This window comes from Pyrgilauda ruficollis, unplaced genomic scaffold (assembly GCF_017590135.1).
Source record: "Pyrgilauda ruficollis isolate IOZ18807 unplaced genomic scaffold, ASM1759013v1 scaffold149, whole genome shotgun sequence".
Lineage (NCBI taxonomy): Eukaryota > Metazoa > Chordata > Aves > Passeriformes > Passeridae > Pyrgilauda > Pyrgilauda ruficollis.
Genome location: NW_024513543.1, coordinates 393081 through 413754, shown reverse-complemented (window position 1 = coordinate 413754; position 20674 = coordinate 393081). Strand labels below are relative to the sequence as shown.

Here is a 20674-nt window from a genome sequence, read left to right as displayed (position 1 = left end):
CTCTCCCGGTGCATTCCTCTGCTCCTCGCCCCGTGCCAGCCCCACGGCCCTGCTCTCCCCAGGAGGCTTCTCTGGATTTTTTGTGTTTTATTGAGCTGCCCTGTGAGACATTCTGCACATGTAGGATGGGCTGGGAGGGGAAACAACCCCACAAACTCTTCTGGGGTTTGTTGCTGTGGTTCCATCTCCCGGCCAGCTGCCCACAGGGGATTGTTCGTCCCTAAATCTGTTGAGGTGAAACTTGTGTTTTAGCTTATGGCTGTTGCTCCATGGTGGCAACACTGAACAGTCTGGCACATTCCTCTGACACCCCTTGGGGATATTTTATAGATTTATGGGATCCCCTCTCAGCCTTCCCTCCTCCAGGCCCAGCTCCCACAGCCTCCCCTCATGAGGGCGATGCTCCAGACCCCCTTCCAGCATCTCCTTTCCTTTATTATCCTAAATCTAATTAGGCAAGCGACACAATTTCCAACAAACATTCACTTTAATCGTTGTTGGAAACAACGATTTTAACTTTAATCACTCCCAACGCCGCCCGTTCTCCTGTGGCGCCCCCGAAATGGCGGGAGCAGGCCGGGTCCTCCCGCCCGCTGGGCGGCGCTGCGTGCGGCGCGGAGCGCTCCGGGCCGGGCCCGGCCGCCTCCTCTCGGCGGCACCGCGGCCCACTCGCGCCGCCGCGGCGCCTATAAAGGGCCGCCCGCCGCACAAAACCGTCGCTTCTCCGCCTGTCGCGGCCGCACCGCGTGAGTCGGGGTCGGGACCGGTGCCGCCGAGCCCGCCCCGGGTCGGCGCCGCGGGGTAGGGAGCGCGGTGCGCTGGGAGAGCGCGGCGGCCGCGCCCTGCCCGCCCGGCCGCCCTCAGGGGCCGCCGCGTGCCGCGCCGCCACGGCCGCGCTGCTTTATTTATAATACCTTTAGGCTATCTAGCCGAGCCAGGTTTAAAAGACATAGTTTTATTAGAGCTTTATTTGTTTATTTTATTTTTTTTGTTTCCTCAGAAAATCAACGGGCCGCCGCCGTGCAGAATCTGGGCTAAATCGAAGCGAAAGATAAGAGACGTTGGGGTTTTAGGAGGTTTTTGCCTTAAAGCGCTCGGGAGCCGGCGTATGAATTTCGGCGTCTTACCCGATCCCTGCTCTCCAGGAGGCTTAACTTTGGGGTGTTTTTGCTGATTTTTTCCAAGCTTGCACAACCCTCTCAGCTGCTCTGTCCTGGTGCCAGCCCCCCTTGTCCCAAGCTTCTGCCCGCCGCAGCTTAGGCTTTAATTAAGAGTTTGAGTGTTCCCCCAGAATTAATATTTATAAGAAGCTTGACTTGAGACCCCCCCCGCCCCGAGTGCAAAACCCCCAGAGGTTGAGGGCGCCGAGGGGAAGATGAACACGGCCGCCAGCAGTTACCCCATGGCCTCGCTGTACGTGGGGGACCTGCACCCCGATATCACCGAGGCCATGCTCTATGAGAAGTTCAGCCCGGCTGGCCCCGTGCTGTCCATTCGGGTCTGCAGGGATATGATCACCCGCCGCTCCCTGGGCTACGCCTACGTCAACTTCCAGCAGCCCGCAGATGGTAAGTGACAATTGCAGCCACATCCAGTTTTCCCCCTCCTCATTTTTGCTCTTTTTCCCTCGCTGATTCACGTGTTGCCCATCACAACGTTACAGGGCGAGTCGTCCCTTCCTGGTGATTGCAGCTGGAATATTTTTTACTTCTTGGTGTCTGCAAAATGCACTTCTTATTAATATCTCTAATTTTAGACAGGCCTGTTTCTTGCACTGATAGTAAATTTCAGAGATTTGTGTTTTTTTCCTCTCATGAGAAAATAATCCCCTGTGGTGTTTCACTTCATTCTGGGGTAGTTTTGGGCTGTTTCTGTGGGGATTTGTGCAGCCAGTTCTAGCAGAGAAAGTTCAGAGTAGGCTGAGTGCTCAGTTAAGTGACTGATCTGTGGCTGCTCCACACGCTCCCACTTTAATACATTTAATATTTCCTGTTGTTCAGGCAGCTGGATGTGCCTCCCAGTTGGGGAAGTGGCGTTCTTGCTTTAAAGTGAAACAAAACGCTTTGCTCAATGTGTGGAGAGCCAGGTTGTCTCATGTGCAGAAGCCACATTTGCTTTGCTCTTGCCAGACTCTCTTTTTTTCACACTTTTGTTTCCTGCTCAAAGCCAGGTGTTGCAGAGCTGAAGCAGCACATGAAAGATGGGACAGGAGAGGTCATTTTGGAACACGTCTTTTCTGGAAGGAAAATGGGTCAGCGTTTTCTGCCCCAGTTTTCAGAGCTCTGCCTGCTGACTGCTGCAAGTTTCTTGCTCCGTGCTGGGGTTTAACAGCATCTCTGTGTGATAGAGGCATCCAAGTGGAGATAAGAGTGATCTTTTCCCTCGAGTTCAGAATCAGTTTACCACAGCACAGATTTCAGCAACAAGTAAACTTTACTTTACATTTTTGCAGAGCTTCCATCCTCTCCCAGGGCAGTTCCTTGTGATGCCATTTCCTTGGACTGATCTGACCAAGCACTTTTGATCCTTTCCCTTGTCATGCTGCTTAAAAGCTGACTTGCACCCCACTGCATAATTTCTCATTCATGGCACAAAAAAGCTTTTGTTTTTGGGCAGTGTATTTGTGTTTTAAAGATTCTCAGTGAGAAGGAAGGAACCTGAGAGCCTCTGAGTTTGGTCCTACCCTGCCCTGAGTGCCTCTTATTAAAGCACCTTGGTACATTTATGTCCTGAACAAATTTATCCCAGCTCACGTGCCTTCCTTAGGTTCTGATCTCATTTTGCAGGATCAGAGACATAAAAACAAGCAGCAGAAACAAAGCCAGGAAGGAACTCCAGCATGGATTAGATAAATTTTGGGGAGATGGGCTGCAGAAGTGTAGATGAAGCTCTCTCAAAGCAGAGAAGAGTGATCTCAGAAGGGATCAGTGGCTGGTCCCACGTGCTTTAGCAGAAGCATTCTGCACCTCGTACAAATGGGGGCCTTCCCAATATGTTCCAAGGTAATCTTTTATGGTAATAAATAGGCAGGAATTTAGGGGGAGGTTGCACCATTCTGGGCTGCTGGGGAGGCAGCAGACATTTTAGGAAGCTCCTGGGCTTGAAGTGATACTTGGAGCAAGTAGGTGGTGTCTTGTTACTGGTAGGTCTTAGAAGGTCAAGTGGTTTAAACCTAATGATTGAGTGAATATTGGGACAGGGAAATTGTCAAACTCCTCCTGCCCTCATGAAGAGATGTGAATTTTTGAATTTCTGCTGTCAAACTGCAGCATGTGTCACCCTGCATAAATAAAAAACCCAGCTGCTGCCCTCCATGTAATGCAGCAGGGCAGATAGTTTGGAAGAGGGTTGTGGTCTCTCCAAAACAAACTTGACTATAAAGAATCTAATTCTTGTTGTAAAATGCAGAAATTTGGACTGTTTTCAAGGTGGCACTTGCCTGCATGAGGCTTCCTGAGAGGAGGAGGGATTCTGTGTTTTCTTCCAGGAATGCATAATCAGAAATGCACTTGGCTTCATCCCACTAAATCTGAGAAAAGCTGAGAGGAGCACAGGAGGAATCTGGTTGGATTTATGGTTGAGAGTAGGTGCTTACAGTAATCAGGAGGTTTTGTGCTCTGCAGACTTCTTGTGGACACGTGGTACGTTTGGACTGGTAGTAGGTGTTAAAAACTTGTTAAAAAGGTTGATAAATGATAGTTTGCATTTCCCTGGCATCTTCTGTAGAAGGGTGGGGGCTTTGTAAATCTGAAGAAAGCAATGTTTTAACTTTATTTTGGTGTGTTCTAAAGCAGGACTCTGCCCCTGTGTCCACAGAGCAAATCAGGCAGCCAGAACTCTTCCCCATTTCAGGACCACAAGGAGCTCACTGTCACATCTTAAGTATGTTCTGCACTTCCAGGTTCCTGTGTCCAAACTGGGCCAGAACTTGTGTTTTTCTTTACAGTTTTTTAGGTGCTGGAGTGATGCTGGACAGGCATTGTCTAACAGGCAGTAGTCTGCTGCAGAGAGGTTATTTTTAGGGAAAATGAGCTCTGCTGGTTTTGATTGCAGGTCCTTGCTGTAGTAACCAGGGAATGCTGAATTCTGAGCCTGTCATCCTGTGATAGGCAGGGTAAGGAAACACTTCAAAGTTCTGGCTAGTTCAGGCTCAGCAGTGGTTGTTAATATTTATTCTTTTTGACTGTGCAGAAGGGAAAGAAAACAAACTCAACAAACAAGCTGAATTTCTCTTTTCATGTGTTCCATGCAATTGAATTCCGAACATTGACAGTCACAAAAAGACAGCTCAAGGTAATGAAGCAGAGAAACTTCAGTTTGGCTGCAGAGATAAGGTGTTCTGGAAGTGTAGGAAAAACAGAATGTTTCCCAAGCTAAGGAGGATCCCAGGGCTGGAAATAGATGTGTTTGTGTAGGAAAGTAGAGATAAACTTGTTTGTTCTCCTCCTTGAAGACAGTGTAAAGGAGGAGCTGTGTAAGGCAAATTGTGGAGTTAAAAGGGAAGAGTTGGTACTGCCACAAGCTTCATTGCAGCAGCATTTTGTTGTAACCTCAGTGACTGAGGAATTTAATTCTTTTGAATATGCACCATTTCTTTTTTAAAATAAATAAGTGGCTGAATTTGCTCTGTGTGCTTTCTTTGTCAGGACTCTTTTGCTCAGTGACCTAAGTGAGAGCCTGGAGGTTTGGGGAGAACAAAACTCCTTGTGTGGAGTTTCTCCTGGGTGAATCTTGGGATGTGAGGTTGGTTATTGATCTTCATGGTGATCAACCACAGCCACTAATTCCAGCATTGTGTAACTCTGCATCTACAAGGGAGGTTAATTGCTCTTGAGGCCTGAGGCAAACTGCAGTGAGTGTTCAGGTGCTCTCTCTGTCCAGAAAGGGAATGAAAAGCCAGCCTGAAAGGGACTGTGGGTGTGTTTTATGTTCTGTATGAGCTGCAGTTGAGTCTGCTGGAAGGATGACAGGAACCAGTGGGAGAGAAACAGATACAGGAACTGAAATGGCTGAAGCTTTGTGGCTTAAATAGAAGAAAATGAGAAGGTGTTTGCTCAGATGAAGGAAGTGAATCAGATGTGCTTGGTGTGAGTCATTCACAGAACTCTTGCAGATCCTTTACAGGTTTTCTGAGGTCCTGGTGTAGAGGGGTTGCATCTCCACCTGTGGGTGTGGCACAGATCCCTTGGGGAATCCTTGTAGGGCTTTCACTGCCCACCAGAAGCGTCTGGGTGTAATAATAGAGTGGAACAGTAGCAACCTGTTGAAAGAGCAGTGCAATAGTATCTGCTCAGGGAGCTTGGGAGAGCCAGGAGGAACTTCCAACTTCTCTGGAGCTGGGTGCTGGCTGTGGAGCCTTCGTGCTCCCCCTGATTACAGCCACTGCTTGATCTGCTGTCACCTTCCAGCAGGAGCCTGTTCCTGCTGCAAATGGTATTATCCACCCAGTTTGTGCCCTTGCCAGCACATGCTTCTGCAGGACCTCTGCCTGCTATAAATAAACACTGCCAAATTTGACGAGCTGCACCTCGGGTGCCTGCTGAGCTGCCTACACCAGGAAAGGACTGCAGGAAGAACCTGGCTTGCATGGACTTGGAGCAGCAGCTGAGGAATCATTTTAGCCTGGCAGTTAATTGCATTTAACACCTTGGTCTAAGCAGAGCTGTTGGAGTCCTTAAATTATATATTTTTTTTTCAAGCAGAGTTTGTTTCCAGCTGGATTTGTGTGTGGGGAGAACAGTGATGGTCCCACTTTAATTTAAAAAGCAGCAAGAACAAAAAAACACATTTCAAAGCACATGAAAAATTCTGAGAAACTTCCATGCAGTGGTGGAGGCTGGCATTGGGGGTAGGGAGTGCAGGTTTGGTGGGCAGTATTCCACTGGAATTCCTGGAGGTAGTTTTGGGACATGCTGAGTAGTTAATCAGGCTGCACGAGCCAAGTCACGTGCAGTGTTCACATTGGTTTTTTTTCCTTGAATTTTCTGCTCCTGAAATCTAATCAGCAAATACCACAGGGTGAAGGTGGCCTGGGAGAACTGAGCCAAACAAATTTGGAAAACTTGGGTTCTGCCCTGTTAATTTTCCTTGATTTTAATACATGTCTTTCCATCTCTTTGCCTGCTCCATGCTGAGAATTAAGACTCTTTCTTTCTTTTCTGCTTGCTCCATGCTGGGAGTGTTTTTCTGGCACAGAACAGTGTAAGCATCTCAATTTTATGAACAAGATCCTGATGTGTGTACGTAATGATCCTTTTAATACCCCAGTAGGCAGCAGAAATAGCCTCATGGAGGGGGGATTCAGTGCAGCTTAGAATGACAGTGCTGGGTTTGAGGGCTTAGATAAACACTTCCCTGTTAATCAGATGGGGTGTAGAGACTTTTTTCCCCCCAGAATTTTCTCAAGTCTTTTGTCATCTTTAGCTTGAGCAACTTGGGAGTCGTTTTTTGGCCACATAACTTATGTAGAGGCTGACTCATGTCCTCACAGCCAGCCATGTGTTCGTGCACATTTTCCCTGACCTGACAGGGAGATGATCCTTCTCTCTGAATAGAAATGAGGATGGGGAGATGTGAGCTTCATGAAAAGCAAAACAGCCACACAGTCACTCTTTTTACTTCATTTTTTTTACCAGAGTTTCCTCTTTTTTCTTTCCTTTTCTGTGTGGAGTAATTTACCTTCATAATAATTCAGAATATGGCTAATAAACCAGGCATTTTGATATCAGTTTTGCTGGGGTGGTGAATATATTGCTATAATGTAGATTTAAAGTCTATGAAAGCTTTTATATACTTAGTGACTGTGCTGCAAAGACCTCCCTTGAAACATTGATTTAAAAGTCATTGATCACCTCTGATAATACCCCAAATGTCTCCATGAGCCAAGTAAAATTCAGAGAAAAGAATCACCCACCCACTGGAAACCTTTATTTTCTAACCAACCACAGAAAATCTGTTCTTGGCTTCTCTTGCAGCTGAGCGAGCTCTCGATACCATGAATTTTGATGTGATCAAAGGGAAACCCATTCGCATCATGTGGTCTCAGAGGGACCCTTCCCTGAGGAAGTCAGGGGTTGGGAATGTCTTCATCAAGAACCTGGACAAATCCATTGATAACAAGGCACTTTACGACACATTCTCAGCGTTTGGAAACATTTTGTCCTGCAAGGTGAGATGTGATTACATTGTCCAGTTCTTTTTGGGGTGGGGATGTGATCAGAGATTTGAGTGTAGGTGGTGAAAGGGACACTCCTTGTCAAGTGTAAGGAGCAGAATTACAGAGTTTTCTGAGTTGGGACACACAAGGCTCATCAAGTCCAACTCTTTAGATGAACGGGTGCCTACAGAGGTCAAACCTGTGACCTTGGTGTTAAAACAAAATCTCTGAAAGGCAGAGTTGACCAAAAGCTGAAATTACGTCAGATTTGCTCATCAAGTGCAGGAATCTGACACTCAGGTGGTGCTGACCCTTGGCAGGAACTGCCGGGTGCTGACCCTTGGCAGTGACACATTTTCACCCGCTGCCCCGTGGCAGAGGAGGGACGCTGACAGCTGCCTTTGCTCCCTCTCCTGCAGGTGGTGTGTGATGAGAATGGCTCTAAGGGCTACGCCTTTGTGCACTTTGAGACCCAGGATGCTGCAGATAGGGCCATCGAGAAGATGAACGGCATGCTGCTCAACGACCGCAAAGTGTGAGTGTCACAGGCGGCAGCAGCAGCGCTCACATGCTCCGGGATGCATCTCGGTATTAACAGGGACACACAAGGCACTGGTTCTCCTGGCCCAAGCCTTGGCCTGCTACCTCTCCACTCCAGGGCTGGTGAGTGACCCTGCCCAAGCCATGGCCTGCTACCCCTCCATTCCAGGACTGGTGGGTTTCCCTGAGCGAGCCTTGATTTGCCGCCTCTCTGCGGGCTGGTATTGTTGTGTTCGAAGGTTCCAGGACGAGGGAAGAGATGAGAATCTTGACTCCATGTTTCAGAAGGCTGATTTATTATATCATGATATATATTGTATTAAAAATGCTATACTAAAAAGAATAGAGAGAAAGGATTCATCAGAAGGCTAGAAAGGAAAGGAAGGGAATCAATAACAAAATCTTGTGACTGCTCAGAGAGTCCACACAGCTGGACCACGATTGGTCAGTAAGTAGAAACAATCACATGGACCAATCAAAGATGCACCTGTTGCATTCCACAGCAGCAGATAATTATTGTTTTTCTTTTCCTCTGAGGCTTCTCAGGAGAAAAATCCTGGGTGAAGGGATTTTTCATAAAAATATCATGGTGACAGGCTGGGGTGGGTTCTGTGGGACTCCTTGGCCAGCCACAGCACAGGTGATTTTTCTGGTTGGTCTGTGGCCTGTTTGTTGTCCTCTGCTGTCACCCTTTCTTGTCCCCATTCCCAGCTCCTACTGCACACTGATTTTTTTTTTGCCTCGCTGCAAGTCACACATTATTTTTTTGCTTTGAAACCGATCTGTTTATTGGGATTTTCATTTTTTTTATCTTACAGGTTTGTCGGGAGATTCAAGTCTCGTAAAGAGAGGGAGGCTGAGCTGGGAGCCAAGGCGAAGGAATTCACCAATGTCTATATTAAAAACTTTGGGGATGACATGGATGATGAAAGACTAAAGGAGCTCTTTGGCAAATATGGTAAATACAGAAATACTTTTATTGAGGCTGTGAATTTCATGAAATGTGGTAGTTTGAGTGCTGCTGGGTAGTCCCTACCTGGGTCACTTTAAGGCTGAGGGCATGAGGAGCTATTACATGGAATTTAATAATCTTGAAATACTTTTTATTAACCCTGTCCCTTGGTAACAGGTAAAACTCTGAGTGTTAAAGTGATGACAGACCCCACTGGAAAATCCAAAGGCTTTGGCTTTGTAAGCTTTGAAAAGCATGAAGAGGCCAACAAGGTATGACCAACTTTTATGTTGCTTAGATAACTTCAGAGAAGAAAAAACTTGGTTTATCTTGGGAGCCTGTTTCTGAAATGGAAGAAAATTCTGCCTTGGGCATGACCTCCTCTAGATGTGGGAACTTGGAAACCTTTTGCACCTTAATAGCTTGACATTCAAGGGTAACTTGGCATCCCTCCAGTTTCCTAGATCCACACAGTGGTATAATCAAGAATGTTAATTGCTGAAGAAATACTACAGTGCAGGGCTGAAGGAGGAGGAGGGCACCTAGAGTGAGAACATTGCTCAAAAATGGTCTTTTCTAAGCAGAATGCTTGTTAAAATGTGGTTTTAATTACAAGAAAGGGTGGGGATGAATTTCCAAGTTAGTTCAGCACTCGGTGGTGTGTCAGCTTGATCTGTGTGATAACTTCAGCTTGTCTTTAATGAGCCTGTTGTTAACAGGAAAAGTGCAAAGGTAACGTGCAAACTCTGATTTATTGACTGACAGGCAGGGACACAGTGACAGCTCTGGGCAGTCCTGTTCTGACAGGATCAGGGGCTGTCCTGCTGCAGCAGCTGAGAGTTTCCTCTTGAACCCTCTGTGCAGGCAGTGGAAGAAATGAATGGGAAGGACATCAATGGCAAAATGCTCTTTGTGGGCAGAGCACAGAAGAAGGCTGAGCGCCAGGCAGAGCTGAAAAGAAGGTTTGAACAGCTAAAACAAGAGAGACTCAGCAGGTACCAGGTGAATAATCTGTTTCTTTTCTCAGTTTAAGCACTATTTCTGGTCTGTTGAAGGAATTGCCAGAGCAGTTATTGTACTGTGAGACATCCTGGCTTAAAACACAGAGGTGTCTCCGTGGTATTTGGTGCAGAAGGGGCATCAGGGCTTAGTCTTGGTACTGAAAGTGTTTAGGAGGATTTGTGAGACAACAGGCATGAAGTCTCCTTGACTTTCAAATGGGGATCCCTGGAGGGATGGGAAGAGACAGCACAACTCTGCACTGCTCTCTGTAATTTGTGGCAGAACTGGGTTGTGTCAGAGGTGGCATCTGAAACTCCCCCACTCCCTGAGGTGCAGTGCTGGACTGGGGACATGTGATGATGCCACAGGAAGGCAGAGGAAATCCAGACAAGCTCCCTTTCACCGCAGTGGGTCTTGTCTCTACGCCTTTGCAACATTTATCACCTTCAGCTTTGGGTGGTGTGGAAGGAACATGATGCTAAATTAAGAGTTTTCAGATAAATTACAGCTCTGGCAGATGGGTAACAGTTGATGTGCTTAAGGATTTTTTTTTTAATGTTGTGAATGCCATGCTGTTCTCTCCCTTCCAGGGTGTTAACCTGTACATTAAAAACCTAGATGACACTATAGATGATGAAAAACTGAGGAAAGAGTTCTCACCTTTTGGGTCAATAACAAGTGCCAAGGTACTGTGGGATTTGGGGGTTACTTGGATTTTAAAGCCTGAAGAAGGAATTGTTGTCTGACATGGGATTAAAGGGCTGTTCTTAACCTGTGGCTGTTGTGATTCTGAAAACACCTTGGCTAGTAAATAGTGGGATTGTACTGAAAACTTCATTCCCTTACCAAAAGGGGAGGAAGGAAGTGGCAAACATGCTTGCTTGAGGTGGTAAGCATGAAATGGCACTTTCCTCTGTGCATTTAGGACTGCACCAAATCTTTCCCATTCCTTACTGTGCAGTGTGGGCTTGGGGACACATGGTGCTGACAGCAACGCAGAGCAAATCCAGACAGGTGACTCTTCATGAGAACCTGTCTCTACACCTCTGCAACAAGTTACGTGCTACCTAAAATTTGAAAAACCACAGATTCTTCAGCTCAGTTGTACTGGTACTCCATTAGCAATTGATCTTTGCTGCAGGTGATGCTGGAAGATGGACGGAGCAAAGGGTTTGGCTTTGTCTGCTTTTCCTCTCCAGAGGAGGCCACCAAAGCTGTGACGGAGATGAACGGGCGCATCGTGGGCTCCAAGCCCCTCTATGTGGCACTGGCCCAGAGGAAGGAGGAGAGGAAGGCCCATCTCACCAACCAGTACATGCAGCGCATCGCTGGCATGAGGGCCTTGCCTGCCAACACCATCATCAACCAGTTCCAGCCCGCTGCTGGCGGGTATTTCATGCCTGCTGTGCCCCAGGTGAGCTCCCGTGGGGTTTTTAACCTGTGTTCATCTCACTGAGCCTTTCTCATGCCTGTAAGCAGCAACTCCTAATGAGGGGTGCAGCAGTGGAGTTAATTCTGTGACTTGCCAGCTGCCTGTTCTGTTAATCCGACCTGAGTGTCGAGTCCTGGCAACGGCTGCCAAAACACGTTGTAAACAATGTTTGTGATGCGCTTGGATGTTGCCTCTGAGCTTATCTGATCTTCCTCCAGGCTCAGAGCAGACCCACTTACTATGCACCCAACCAAATGACACAGATGAGACCCAACCCACGATGGCAGCAAGGAGGGAGACCTCAAGGTGAGAGTGCCAGAGGCTGTTTTGCTTGTAGAACCCTTTGGGAGCTGTACTTCCCAACAGGAACAATTCATGCTTTCCTTTGTGGGAATGATCCCGTGCAGGGCCAGGAGCTGGACTCTGATCCTTATGTGTCCCTTCCAACGCAGCATTTTCCATGATTCTCTGATACCACCCCTGTAGCTGACTGTCCTGCCTTGCCAGCTGGCTCCCTGTTGAGGATTTCTGTTCCTTGCATCCTTTAGGCTTCCAGGGAATGCCGAATGCCATGCGCCAGTCGGGGCCCCGGCCCGCCCTGCGCCACCTGGCCCCCGCCAACGCTCCGGCCTCCCGGGGCCTCCCCGCTGCTGCCCAGAGAGTTGGTAAGATGGGGGTCTCTTCCTGGGCTTTTCCCCTTCTCTGGGAAGGGAGGAGGATGCTGTGGAAACTTGACTTCTCCCAAAGATGGTTGTTAGGTCTGGGATGTCTGCAAAGAGCAGAGCCAGCACCTGCTGCTTTCCTGTTCCTCGCTGTGCGGTGCGGGTCTGGGGGCACTCGGTGCTACAGCACAGCAGTGGAAATCCAGATGGGTTCTTCTCCCCTGGTTTGGGACTTGTCTCTACACCCCTGCAACACCAGCCAAAAATCTCTGTAGCTTATAGGTTTTGCTTTTGGAGGAGAGCACCCAAATTCATTTTTTTCCCAGTGATCAGCTGTAAAACAAAAAGTGTGGAATCTAGGGATTGGTTCTAGGGAGAACACCCCCTTCCTGAAGCAGGCAGATACACTTTCTAAAGAAGTATTGCTGTGAAGAGCATAGTTTGAATTAAAACCAGACATCCCAACTTGTTAGCATGTTGCTGCAGGTGTTTGTCACAGTGTTCTCCTTCCTTTGCAGGTGTTGGCACAGCAGCACAGAATTTGGCTCCCCGTCCTCCTGTAGCTGCCCCTGCTCCCAGGGCTGTCCCTCCTTACAAATATGCCTCAAGTGTCCGCAGCCCACACCCAGGTGTCCAACCTCTCCAGGTACCACCAGGGCTGGGTGGGAAGTCCCTGCAGTTTCACATACAACTGAAGTATTTTTATAGAAACTTCAAGCTCCTTTTATGACCCAGACAGTGTTAATTTGGAATTTAAAAACCTGGCAGTTGTCCCTTTGCCAGGGGCACCCTGGTTGGTTTATCTGTCTTGTACTCACAAGCCCTTTTGTAGCCAGACTGGCTCTAAGGATATTTTTCTTGGTTCTTTGTTCCTGTTTTGAAACCATTTAAGTCTCTCTCCTCTTTGCCAAGCAGTTCTCACTGGGGTATCATGGAAAGGAGCACCATCTACACCTGGCTTTCTCAACATCTCATGATGTTTGATCTAGGTTTTTAAGATATTTGTGGTGTTCCTGTGTGACATTCCAGGGTTTTGAGCTCAAGACTTGCAGGGAGTGTTTGTGAACCAAGGGCACCTTACCTGCCCTTTTCTGAAGCTGAGGTGCTCTGTAGGCTTGACAAGATTGTGTTTTAGGAGGGAACATCTTAGAAGTGTCTCAATATGAAGCAATCAGCCTCATCCTTATTTCAGAACCCTTGTCTGCCCTTTTCAGGCACCTCAGCCTGCAGTGCATGTGCAGGGCCAGGAGCCACTGACAGCCTCCATGCTGGCTGCTGCCCCTCCCCAGGAGCAGAAACAGATGCTGGGTGAGTAAAACCCCACTGCTCATCCATCATTTTTCATCCCCTCAGGTTTCAAAGATCCAAACTCATCCACCTGAACTCCTTTTTCTCCCTCAGGAGAGCGTTTGTTCCCTCTGATCCAAGCTATGCACCCCAGCCTGGCTGGGAAGATCACAGGAATGCTGCTAGAGATTGACAACTCAGAGCTGCTGCACATGCTGGAATCTCCAGAGTCCCTCCGCTCCAAGGTGAGCTGCTGTGTCCCTTTTTTTATCTAGAGGGGGCCTCTGAGCAGGGAGAAAATCTCACTGGATTTGTGTCCCCAGGTGGAGGAGGCTGTGGCAGTGCTGCAGGCTCACCAAGCCAAGAAAGAAGCTGCCCAGAAAGTGGGTGTGGTTGCTGCTACCTCTTGAACCAGGATGACTGGTGAGTGTCTCAGTCCTCAGCTTCAGTGGAAAGCTTTCAAAATCAGTAAATAAAACAGTTGGTAGTGAACAATTCATGTGGGTTTGTCACCAGCACTTACCTGACTGCAATCCACTCATCAACAACATAAAGCTCCTAATGTAATTTCTCCCAGCAGAATACTTGTGTAGAAGTTAAGAAATATTCATTCTGATGCTTATCTAAGGGATCTAAAGATGTTAAAGTCCCTGAGGTGTTCCTTGGAGCTGACAGGCTGGGGATGAGTCTTGTGGAACTGCTAGTCTGGGAAATGGCCACATATTGAGGCTAAACAGGCTCTTAGTGCCCATTCCTCATCCTGGAAACCACCTGCCTTCAGGGTATAATAAATGTTGGAAATGTTCCACTGGATAGGTCTGTCCACACAAGTGTTGTCACCTGTGTTTGGGGTTGGCTCTGGTTTAATTTGTAAATAAGGATTTTGATTCTTGGAATGCCTCTTCCTGCTTTTCATGATCCATTTTTCTGTGAGTTGTCTGGAACTGCCATCTCCAGGACTTCCTGTGCTGCTGTTTGTGATCAGATGTCACAACTCAAGCTGGTGCAGAATTCTTATTTTCACTGGGTGGTTTAGCAAAGAATTTGAGTTTCTTGTGGATAGTAACAATTTCTGATTATCTCACCACCACGAGCAGCTTTTCTGTACCTTCCCAATTATATTGGAATCCTTATTCCTTGGAATGCTGGAATATTCCCTGTCCAGGAGCAGGGATGCTGTGAATAATTTCTCTGTTTTTCTCCTCTAGGATACAAAGAAGCCAAATAGCCCCTTCCTAGACATCAGCTCAAGATGTTTGAAGATCCTTCACTGTCCTGCAGATCTCAAGGCCATGCATTGTATCACATAGTTATATTGCATTTTGTAATTTAATCTTAAAAATCTTATTTAAAAAGCCAACTCTGAAGCTCGAGGTTTCCAAAACCAGAAGCTGGGGGCTTTGCAAGCTTTTCCTTTGCCAGAACAGAGCTGCCCCCGTGTCTTCTAAAGAGGACGTTGAGGATTTTAGGCTGGAAGTATTTTTGTGAGTTTGTGTTTAATTAAACAATCCAGTTTGGAAAGTTTGGGAAACATTTATCAATAAAGGAATAAACTTGCACTGTGTTTGTCATCATTTCTCTTTGTTGGATAAATAAATGTAGCTTTGTGAAATTAAACTGATGGGCAGTTATTGGGGGGGTGAATACATTAAACAGGGCTTTGACTTATTCTGCTTGCTAATTTTGGATAATGAGTATTTAAAATCATGCCTGGGCAGTGTCTGAAGGGGTGATGGCTGTAAACAGTGATCTGAGAAGGGCTGGGGAGGCATTTTCAAGTGAAGATTACAAGGGTTTGGGCTGCTCTTTGTTTACATTTCTGTTTTCAGCTGGGTTTTTAGTGGTCCTGCTGCTATTTTACACTCCAACGGTGGCCGAATTTTGGCACTGAGGTCGAAAATCCTTTGCAAACTTACTTTTACTTACTAAAAACCATTATTCAGCCAAACACAGAGCACGCACTAAGCCGGGTGCAATCCCCCCCAGTCAAAGCTCAAACCCCTCGCTGCGCCTGGGGCTGAACGCGCCTGTCCCGCCGTGCCTCGGAGGCTTTGGAAAAACCTGGGATGGGCTGGAAGGGCTGCACAAAGCCCGGGAAGGGCTGGAATAGACGGTCAAAGCCCAGAAAGGGCTGCACAAAGCCCGGGATGGGCTGGAATAGACGGTCAAAGCCCAGGAAGGGCTGCACAAAGGCCGGGATGGGCTGGAAGGGACGCACAAAGGCCGGGATGGGCTGGAAGGGCTGCTCAAAGCCTGAGATGGGCTGGAAGGGATGCTCAAATCCCGGGATGGGCTGGAAGGGATGCGAAAGCCCGGGATGGGCTGAAGGGATGCGCAAAGCCCGGGAAGGGATGCTCAAAGCCCGGGATGAGCTGGAATAGACGCACAAAGCCGGGGACGGGCCGGAATGGATGCACAAAGCCCGGGAAGGGATGCTCAAAGCCCGGGATGGGCTGGAAAGGACGCACAAAGCCCGGGAAGGGATGCTCAAAGCCCGGGATGAGCTGGAATAGACGCACAAAGGCCGGGACGGGCCGGAATGGACGCACAAAGCACGGGATGAGCTGGAAGGGCTGCACAAAGCTTGGGATGGGCTGGAATGGACGCACAAAGCCCGGGACGGGCCGGAACGGACGCACAAAGCACGGGATGGGCTGGAAGGCACGCTCAAAGCCCGGACGCGCTCTCCGCTCCATGCCCCGAGCCGCGGAGGGCGGAGCGCTGCCGCCGTTCCGGGGCGGGCCGTGCCGTGCCGAGCCGTTCCGGGGCACCGGGACGCGATGGCGGCCACCAAGCGGGTGCTGTACGTGGGTGAGTGGCCGGGCTGGGGCAGCCCCGAGGGGCCGGGGCCGCCGGCGGTGCCCGGTGACCGCTGGCCGCCCCGCAGGCGGGCTGGCCGAGGAGGTGGACGAGAAGGTGCTGCACGCTGCCTTCATCCCCTTCGGAGACATCACCGACATCCAGATCCCGCTGGACTACGAGACCGGTGTGTGCCCGAGGCGCTGGAGCATCCCCGGGATGCGGGTTTGGGGTGGGGGACCCTCCCCTTCCCACTGGGGCCGGTGTGTCCGTGCTGCCCCTGACCCCTCTGTCCGTCCTTCCTTCCTTCCTTCCCTCCAGAAAAGCACCGGGGATTCGCCTTCGTGGAGTTTGAGCTGGCAGAGGTGAGGAACCAGCAAGTGCTTGAGCCATTTGGGGTTTTTGCTCCCCTTGGGGTTTTTGCTCCCCCTGGGGTTTTGGGATGGATCCTCTTCCTGCTGGAGAAATCTGTGAAATGGTTACCCACCATAACATTCAGATGTTGTTCTGCTCTTTCAAATTCCCACTTTTGCCATTTTCTCTAAGGCTGAAGTTCCCATTTTTCCTGTTTCCAACCCAAATTGCTGCCCCGCCACCGTCCCTGGCTGGGTTCCTTGGTTTCATGGGCTGTCATATTTTGTCCTCTGATCGTGGGTCCTGGGCTTTGTACACAAATCTCCCCTCTCCCAAAAGCCCATGGCAGCAATAAAACATCTTAAATACAAGGGGTTAGTGAGTTTTTGGAAGATGACACCCACATGGGGTTTGGAAACCCCACATGGATGGGGCTGGGATATGGCTTTTACAAAACCCATCAGTTCATACATCCCTGGGATAAATGGGGTTTAGGAAAACCTGGCAGTTGTCTTTATAATGAGATGCTGGAGCATGGCTATGCTGGACCTTGAGAATAAATGTTAATAATGATTTTATTTTGATTTTTTCTGGCAGGATGCAGCAGCAGCTATTGACAACATGGTATGGACCCTGCTCCCACTCCTGCTCCCTGTTCCCTGGGGATGTGTGGCTTTGCTGCCCTGGGTGCTGTGGGCTACAGAGAGAGCAGAAGCTCTGTCCTCTGAGCTCTGCAGGGCTTTGGGGGGCACGGTGGTTTTATACCTTTTGGTGGGCTTTGCTGTGCTTTTTTCCCCTCTGCAGAACGAGTCTGAGCTCTTTGGCAGGACAATCCGAGTGAACCTGGCCAAACCCATGAGGATTAAAGAAGGATCATCCAGGCCTGGTGAGCTGGGGAGCAGAACATCCCTGGCCATGCTCGGAGCTCCGTGGCCCTTTGGGTCAATTCCTGTGCTCTGACCTTTCCTTTTGTGGCCACAGTCTGGTCAGATGATGAGTGGCTGAAGAAGTTTTCAGGGAAGACTTTGGAGGAGAACAAGGAGGAGGGAGGAGCAGAGGCCCCCAAAGCAGAGGCACAGGAGGTGGGAAAAACAACCAGAGCCATCTGCATCCCCGTTATCCCACAGGATGAGGATGCAAAGCAGAGAAATATCACCTCAACTTGCTTTTTTTTTTTTTTTTCTTTCTTTTCCTGCCCAGGACGAGCCTCCTGCCAAGAAATCCCGGGTCAACCCCCAGGTTTACATGGACATCAAGATCGGGAACAAGCCCGCGGGGCGGCTGCGGATCCTGCTGCGCTCCGACGTGGTGCCCATGACTGCAGGTGGGGACAGGGCTCAGCCTCCCCTCCTGGGCACCCCCGGGGGGGCACAGCCCTCACCTCGCCCCCCTTTGTGCCCCCACCACGCAGAGAATTTCCGCTGCCTCTGCACCCACGAGAAAGGGTTTGGCTTCAAAGGCAGCAGCTTCCACCGCGTCATCCCCCAGTTCATGTGCCAGGCCGGGGACTTCACCAACCACAACGGCACCGGCGGCAAATCCATCTACGGGAAGAAGTTTGATGATGAAAACTTCATCCTCAAGCACACAGGGCCAGGTAAAGCCATCTCCTTTAGAGATGGATGGAGAGAAAATGGCTCAGCGTCATCTAGGGCTGTTTTAGCCATGTTGATAGCAGCAGCCCTGAATTCCAATTCTAATTCTAATTCTAATTATTATCATCTACATTGGCCAGATTTTTCTGCTACATTCAGACCCTTGTGTCTCACCAAATGCATCGTTCCCTCTCCATCCACTTCATTTGCAGTATTACATGAAGGAAAAACAATTTCAAAGCTGCTTTTCCTGCTTGATTTTAAAAGAGGAATGTCAGAGCGTGACTGTGAAAGGCAGGAGCAAGCAAGCAGGTTTATCTCCATACAGACAGCTTTGCTGATGCTGCAGCTAAAAATAGCTGAGCATCTTTCACACTCCCAAGTGTTTCTCGGCGTAATTGATTTCCAGTGGTTTCTGTGGATTTTGATATCCAGCAGCGTTCTGTGGGGCATGGGAGCGGGGCTGGGCTGAAGGAGCAGCCATCACTCTACCCTCTCTGACCCCAGGGATGGTGTCCATGGCAAACTCGGGCCCAAACACCAACGGCTCCCAGTTCTTCATCACCTGTGACAAAACAGACTGGCTGGACGGGAAGCACGTGGTGTTCGGCGAGGTGACGGAGGGCATGGACGTGGTGAGGGAGATCGAGGTAGGTGAGGGCAGGGGGGAGCTGGGGGCAGAGCCCGCTTCCTTCCTGCCCTGAGGAGTCACCCCTGGAATTCCTGCTGCTCTTCTCTCCAAGGCTCAGGGCACCAAAGATGGGAAGCCAAAGCAGAAGGTGATCATCTCGGACTGCGGGGAGTGCGCGTGAGCTCGGTGCTTGGAGGGGCTGGATGGGGGAGCCTGGCCTGGAGGGACAGGAACCAGCAGGGATGGGACACCCCAGGGACTCCCCAGCACTGCCCCTCCTGCAGCTTCCAGAGGAATTCCCCCACCAAGGTTCCTGTGAGCAGGATTTATCCTTCCTGGGGTAAATCGCTTCCCAGCCTGCGCTGCCCGAGCTGGTCCTGCTGCTGTGTTCTGGAAAAAAAATTTATGTTTGGTAAAAATAAAGCCTAGTTTTGAAAATACTGAGGGCCTGGCTGCTGAATTCCCTCTGTGGGAGGCTGGTCTTTGAGCAAAGATGGTTTTTTTTTTTTGTTGTATTTGCTCTCCTCTTCATTAATCCTGTGCCTAAATCCTGACTCCAGGGGAGGGTAGCTGTGCCAAGGAGAGAAGAGCAGATCTGAACCACTCGTGTTTGTTGCACAGCAGCATCTCCTGGAGGTGCTTTTGGCTTTGTAGTGTCCTTTTCCAGCAGCAGAGGGAGGCAGGTCCCTGGCTGGTGTCTCTCCTGTCCCAGCTTCATCCCCATCCCAGAGGAAGGGCATTCACTGGGATGTGTGAGCTGGAAAACACAGGACAGGGAACACCTGGAAATGAAGGAGCCCTTTGGCTGATGAAAAAGAAAAAAACCCAGAGTGTGAGGCTGTAGGAAGGGATTCCCAGCCTCCAGGTTGCAGAGTGGGATAAACCACGTGGATTTAGAGTTCCTGTGGTGGGCAGCCCTGGCTTTGCACTTAGAGGTGACCGGGAAGTGATGGATTTTGGGTTTCCAGTGAAATTATGGAAGGGATGTTTGGTTCTGAGCTTGTGCAGGTATTGGCAGGAGGGATGAGGCTGCTGAGGTGGAGAGGAAGGGCTGATGTTGGGATTTTGGGGATGTTTGGAAGTGCTTGTGCCATTGGGGATTTTGGGTTTGCCCAGCCCAGCCCCTCACAAGTCGTGGTGTTGTTTTTCCATAAGGATTGCTTTTTTTCACTGCCTGGTCTCCTAGGGTGGTTGGGAGTTTGCATTTTCTTAAAACTGAGACAAGTTGAGATGCAAGGATGATTCCTGACAGACAAACCAGCCCAGCTTTCCCCTCCTTTGCTCCCTTCTTTTTGTTTAAATCCCACATTTTAAAGTCAGGCACCTGCAGCCAAGAGTCCAGAGTCAGTGCAAGGCTTGGCTCTTCTCTCTGCAGGAGGCACCAAATCCCACGGAGCCAGGATTGCACCCTGAGCTGGATTTCGTGTGGAATTAAACACCCAGACAAGCAAAACCTTTCCGTGGGAAGCTGGGCACTGACAGGGAGCAAATCTCCCTTATTTTGGTGGGGTTTTATTGGGATTTTTCCCTGACTGTTCCAGGTTCTTTCCTTATTTATTGATGTAAGGTTAGTATCCGAGCTGAGAACCAGGACAGGCCTTTTCCTTTTCAAATCAGAGCAAATAAATAATTTAATTGTGCAAATAACCTGGGGAAGCTGCCTGGGACTGCTCACAGCCCCGCTGGGAGCCCACGGGATGGGCACAGCCTGACCTAAAACTCACATCAGGGCTCATTTTCAAGCAAATAGGTACAATTTTAGCCAATTCTGAGTCTTTTTTTTTCATTGCAAAAGGCCCTGTGAACAGAGCCCTGTTGTGCTGTGACATTAAAAAACAAAGAGCAAGAGAAACTCCGTGTTTACTTTCCAAACTTTGCGTTTATTTTATAACAGTGCTGTAGCTCAATATGGATATTTTATTTTTTTTCCAACTGGCTGAGTTTGGTGAACTTTGGGTAAACAGGAGGGGGGTTAGCCAGCCAGCTACTTAATTGGCTGATGATATTTTCATTAAGGGAATTAAAAGCACTTGGGTAGAGGTGGGTTAGTGGAGAAATACACAGCTAGAAACAGCTCAGTCCCAGAGCAACCTGGATGCTGCCTGCCCCCAAAACTGCCTCCAGCACAGGGAAAACACATCAGTCACAGACAAAACAGAATCAGCCAAAAATCCTCTCTTTCCTGTATATATATATATATGTGTTTGTATATTTCTGTGTCTCATCAAGCAGGATAAGAAAAAGGAAGTTTTATATTATTTACA

The 20674-nt window shown here is 49.0% G+C and overlaps 2 protein-coding genes and 3 non-coding genes across 6 annotated transcripts; all 5 read left to right on the top strand.

The window, feature by feature from the left end:
• The first annotated feature begins 617 nt into the window (after positions 1-617).
• On the top strand, positions 618-14590 carry PABPC4 (poly(A) binding protein cytoplasmic 4). Of its 2 annotated transcripts, none has more exons than XM_041460840.1 (16): positions 618-746; positions 1001-1568; positions 6975-7168; positions 7576-7691; positions 8515-8654; positions 8826-8920; positions 9513-9650; positions 10241-10336; positions 10792-11064; positions 11301-11388; positions 11631-11747; positions 12263-12390; positions 12959-13052; positions 13146-13276; positions 13355-13454; positions 14240-14590. In XM_041460840.1, exons 2-15 carry the CDS (start codon positions 1376-1378, stop codon positions 13439-13441), a joined length of 1890 nt encoding a protein of 629 aa, XP_041316774.1. In that variant the 5' UTR covers positions 618-746; positions 1001-1375; the 3' UTR covers positions 13442-13454; positions 14240-14590. The 2 variants fall into 2 exon arrangements, with proteins under 2 accessions (XP_041316774.1, XP_041316773.1); XM_041460839.1 differs by having other exon boundaries at positions 637-801.
• LOC121350002 lies at positions 9954-10089 on the top strand. The gene has a single exon (XR_005954627.1). It is a non-coding gene; the product is annotated as a small nucleolar RNA SNORA55 (small nucleolar RNA).
• Positions 10580-10707, top strand: LOC121350000. Its single transcript, XR_005954625.1, has one exon. It is a non-coding gene; the product is annotated as a small nucleolar RNA SNORA55 (small nucleolar RNA).
• LOC121350001 lies at positions 11870-12002 on the top strand. Its single transcript, XR_005954626.1, has one exon. It is a non-coding gene; the product is annotated as a small nucleolar RNA SNORA55 (small nucleolar RNA).
• Positions 14591-15786: 1196 nt separating the features above from the next.
• Positions 15787-18848, top strand: PPIE (peptidylprolyl isomerase E). The gene is made up of 10 exons (XM_041460843.1): positions 15787-15842; positions 15919-16017; positions 16152-16195; positions 16782-16808; positions 16989-17070; positions 17166-17266; positions 17385-17508; positions 17596-17781; positions 18287-18429; positions 18523-18848. The coding sequence occupies exons 1-10, from the start codon at positions 15812-15814 to the stop codon at positions 18589-18591; spliced, it is 906 nt and encodes a 301-aa protein (XP_041316777.1). The 5' UTR covers positions 15787-15811; the 3' UTR covers positions 18592-18848.
• Positions 18849-20674: the final 1826 nt, after the last annotated feature.

Excerpts from the sequence above, each read along its gene's own strand:
- PABPC4 (XM_041460840.1), top strand. The coding sequence starts at position 1,376 with ATGAACACGGCCGCCAGCAGTTACCCCATGGCCTCGCTGTACGTGGGG. Across the intron at positions 7,692-8,514 it reads CTGCTCAACGACCGCAAAGT|GTTTGTCGGGAGATTCAAGT; the intron begins GTGAGTGTCACA and ends TTTATCTTACAG. Across the intron at positions 8,655-8,825 it reads GGAGCTCTTTGGCAAATATG|GTAAAACTCTGAGTGTTAAA; the intron begins GTAAATACAGAA and ends CCTTGGTAACAG.
- PPIE (XM_041460843.1), top strand. The coding sequence starts at position 15,812 with ATGGCGGCCACCAAGCGGGTGCTGTACGTGG. Across the intron at positions 16,196-16,781 it reads TGGAGTTTGAGCTGGCAGAG|GATGCAGCAGCAGCTATTGA; the intron begins GTGAGGAACCAG and ends TTTTTCTGGCAG. Across the intron at positions 17,267-17,384 it reads CCAAAGCAGAGGCACAGGAG|GACGAGCCTCCTGCCAAGAA; the intron begins GTGGGAAAAACA and ends TTTCCTGCCCAG.